Consider the following 2828-nt stretch of genomic DNA (forward strand, 5'->3'; position numbering starts at 1 on the left):
CCCGAAGTGTACACTTAGGATGACAGTCCCCTCGGAAGAGGGGGGTCGTCGATTATTTTACTACGTGCAAGCCCCACCTCTTGTGAGGTAATTGTCATTCGGGGTGGATGTACAAACAGCAAAACTCATTGCTAAACACCTTAAACAATTCCAACTATTTTGACATAAGCTCCTATTTGTTATCATTTTTTAAAAGTTCTTTTTTTTTTTTTCAAATTTATTTTTAACCACACATTCACAATAAAATATTTTATATGTAAATTAAAAAAAAAATCAACTTTTTAACTACATATTCTTCAAAAAATCACAATTTTAAAACCCATTTTTTTCAAAAAAGAATTATTATTTTTTAAATATTTATCAAACATGGACTAAATTCACTATTATATATTTAACTATTCATAATTTAATATGAGATAAAAGCAATAGAAAATCTAGACAAAATATTGTAGCAGTTAGATCTCTGAATTTCAATGTTAATAATTTTATTAATTTCTTACTAAGCTTAACGTCTCCCAAACTTACATAGACGTTAAAATTTTTTCGATAAATATGATACATTTTATATTTATAGATAATAGTCCAATCATGTAGTGGCTATAATATTTGAGAATAATTTTATTTTATTTTTTTAATTTGAGGAGAATTCAACAGATCGTGCATACTATATTCATCCATAATTCAACAATTTGCAGCCATGACTTTGTTAAGTTGCATATTTTGTCACTATTTGGTAGAGATTAAAACTTAAATTTTAATTTAAGTGAAAGTTAACAATTAATTTAATAACATATTTCATGTAGCCCTACAACTTTTTAACTGCACATTTTACAACTTTTATTTTTATCAAAATTTACTAATTAAAATTTGATTTTAATCACCTCCAAACAGGGATTTACTTAGAAACATGGGCTGACGAAGGATTGAAATGTTTATGCTAATAGAGTGACTAATTTATTGAAATAAATTGAAGATCGAGATTTGACAATTTTAAGGTAAGTAACCTAATTGTGACAAAAATGAAACTAATAACATAACATAAACCCCATCTATACAGCTGCTTATTGGAGCAAAATGAAATAAACTCACATGGAACAATTAATATTTATAGCTGTATGACCACATCAATCCAACAAACTAAGGTTGAAATTATATATATATATTAAAAAAAAAAGTGTAATGCAACAATACAAAGTATGTAATGTATAGTATTATAGTATGATCGAAAATTAGTCGAAAGAGCCATTGCTTTTACGGAATGCCGAGCACTGATATGCAGGCCTCGAAAGTTGCTCACCCGCGCTAGCAGGACAGGAGGCCAACCCCATGGGTGGTACCATACAATTATACGATAAACAAATAGATATCGAATCTAACAATGTCCCATTGGGAAATCCCGTGAAGTAATTATGTTGTAAGTACAACGTTTTGATGCTACCCGTATCTACGTATTCCTTGGGAACTGTCCCCGTCAAGAGATTGTTGTTGAGAAATAAAGTCTCGACTCCAATTAGAGCTGTATTCAATTCGCCCGTCAGGAAGTTGTGACTCAGATCGACTACAGAACCCGACCCGTATATTGTTGGTGGAGCCTGTGGGACCCCTCCTGACAAATTGTTCCGTTGGAGTAGCATTGAATTGAGTGTGGGACGAAAGAGTGAAGTGGGGATGGGCCCACTCAGTTGGTTCATGCTTAAGTCGAGGTATACTAAATCCGAGAGTAATTCTAGACCGTTGAGAGGGCCCCACAAGTGATTCTGCGCCACCGACAAGTAGTGAAGCGCCGACGGGAGCCGCCGTGGAAGCATTCCCGAAATGCCATTGCTACTTAAATCCAAGTGCAGCAACTGATCAGGAAATGCACTGGGAAGCAACCCCGACAGCCTATTCGAGCCCAGAACGAGGACTTTCAATTGAGTCAAACCAGAAATCGTTGCTGGGATCGACCCTGAAAGCTGATTGTGACTTAGATCAAGTGTATGAAGATTGGCTAGATTGAAAATGGTGGCCGGGATTGCGCCATTTAAGCGATTATTCGTCAAAGAGATGACTCTCAGATTCTTGAGGGAGCCAATCTGTGGAGGGATAGGCCCGGTGACAATGCCGGCGAAGAGAATGAGTTGGTTTAGCTCAGTCAGTTTAGCTATCGACTGAGAGAGTGTTCCGGCGAGTCCAGGTGAGTCGGTGAGGCCGGTGCCAAGAGCAAGTACGACGACTTTTCCAGTGGACGAGCAGGTGACACCGTGGAAGGACGAACATGGGTCGGGAGATGTGAAATTCCAGCTTGAGAGGAAGTGTGGAGACGTCATAGTAGAGGGAATGTCTGTGAGCTGATTCTTGATTTCACGTAATGCATTCAAATCTATGGGATTGATTTTGTTTTGTGAAAGTGAATTTGTGGGTTGAATTGAAAGATTGTAGAGAACAAGTAGAAGAAACAAATGAGAGCACATTTTGGCCATCTTAAGTGAAAGGGTGTTTGCTTTAGAATATGGTGATGGTGAGAGATGAATAAGAAAGAGTGAGGTTGCAGAAATAGTCAGTTGGAAAAAGGGCAAGCTTTTAGAAAAAAAGTTGTTAATTGCAGCTGGGGTACTTCACATTTGTCAAAACTACATATGGGTTTGTAATTTTCAAATCTTGGCAGCACTATCCTCAAATACTTATTAAACGTAAGAATGAAGATCCATTTTTTTATGGATGTTGTCTAATTTGAAGCTAAACTTGCATTTGCAAGGCTCACATTTACATTTTAAATTCAGTAGTTTGATTTGGTTTCAAACCGAAGTTTGAAATCGTTTTAATGACTAGTTCACGTTGTACCAAAT

The 2828-nt window shown here is 36.3% G+C and overlaps 1 protein-coding gene across 1 annotated transcript; it reads right to left on the reverse strand.

Annotated features, from left to right (window-relative positions):
• Nucleotides 1–1075: 1075 nt before the first annotated feature.
• Nucleotides 1076–2513, reverse strand: LOC111412437 (LRR receptor-like serine/threonine-protein kinase FLS2). The gene has a single exon (XM_023043366.1). The coding sequence runs from the start codon at nt 2460–2462 to the stop codon at nt 1230–1232; it is 1233 nt and encodes a 410-aa protein (XP_022899134.1). The 5' UTR covers nt 2463–2513; the 3' UTR covers nt 1076–1229.
• Nucleotides 2514–2828: the final 315 nt, after the last annotated feature.

Source organism: Olea europaea, chromosome 16, assembly GCF_002742605.1.
Source record: "Olea europaea var. sylvestris chromosome 16, O_europaea_v1, whole genome shotgun sequence".
NCBI classification, from domain to species: domain Eukaryota; kingdom Viridiplantae; phylum Streptophyta; class Magnoliopsida; order Lamiales; family Oleaceae; genus Olea; species Olea europaea.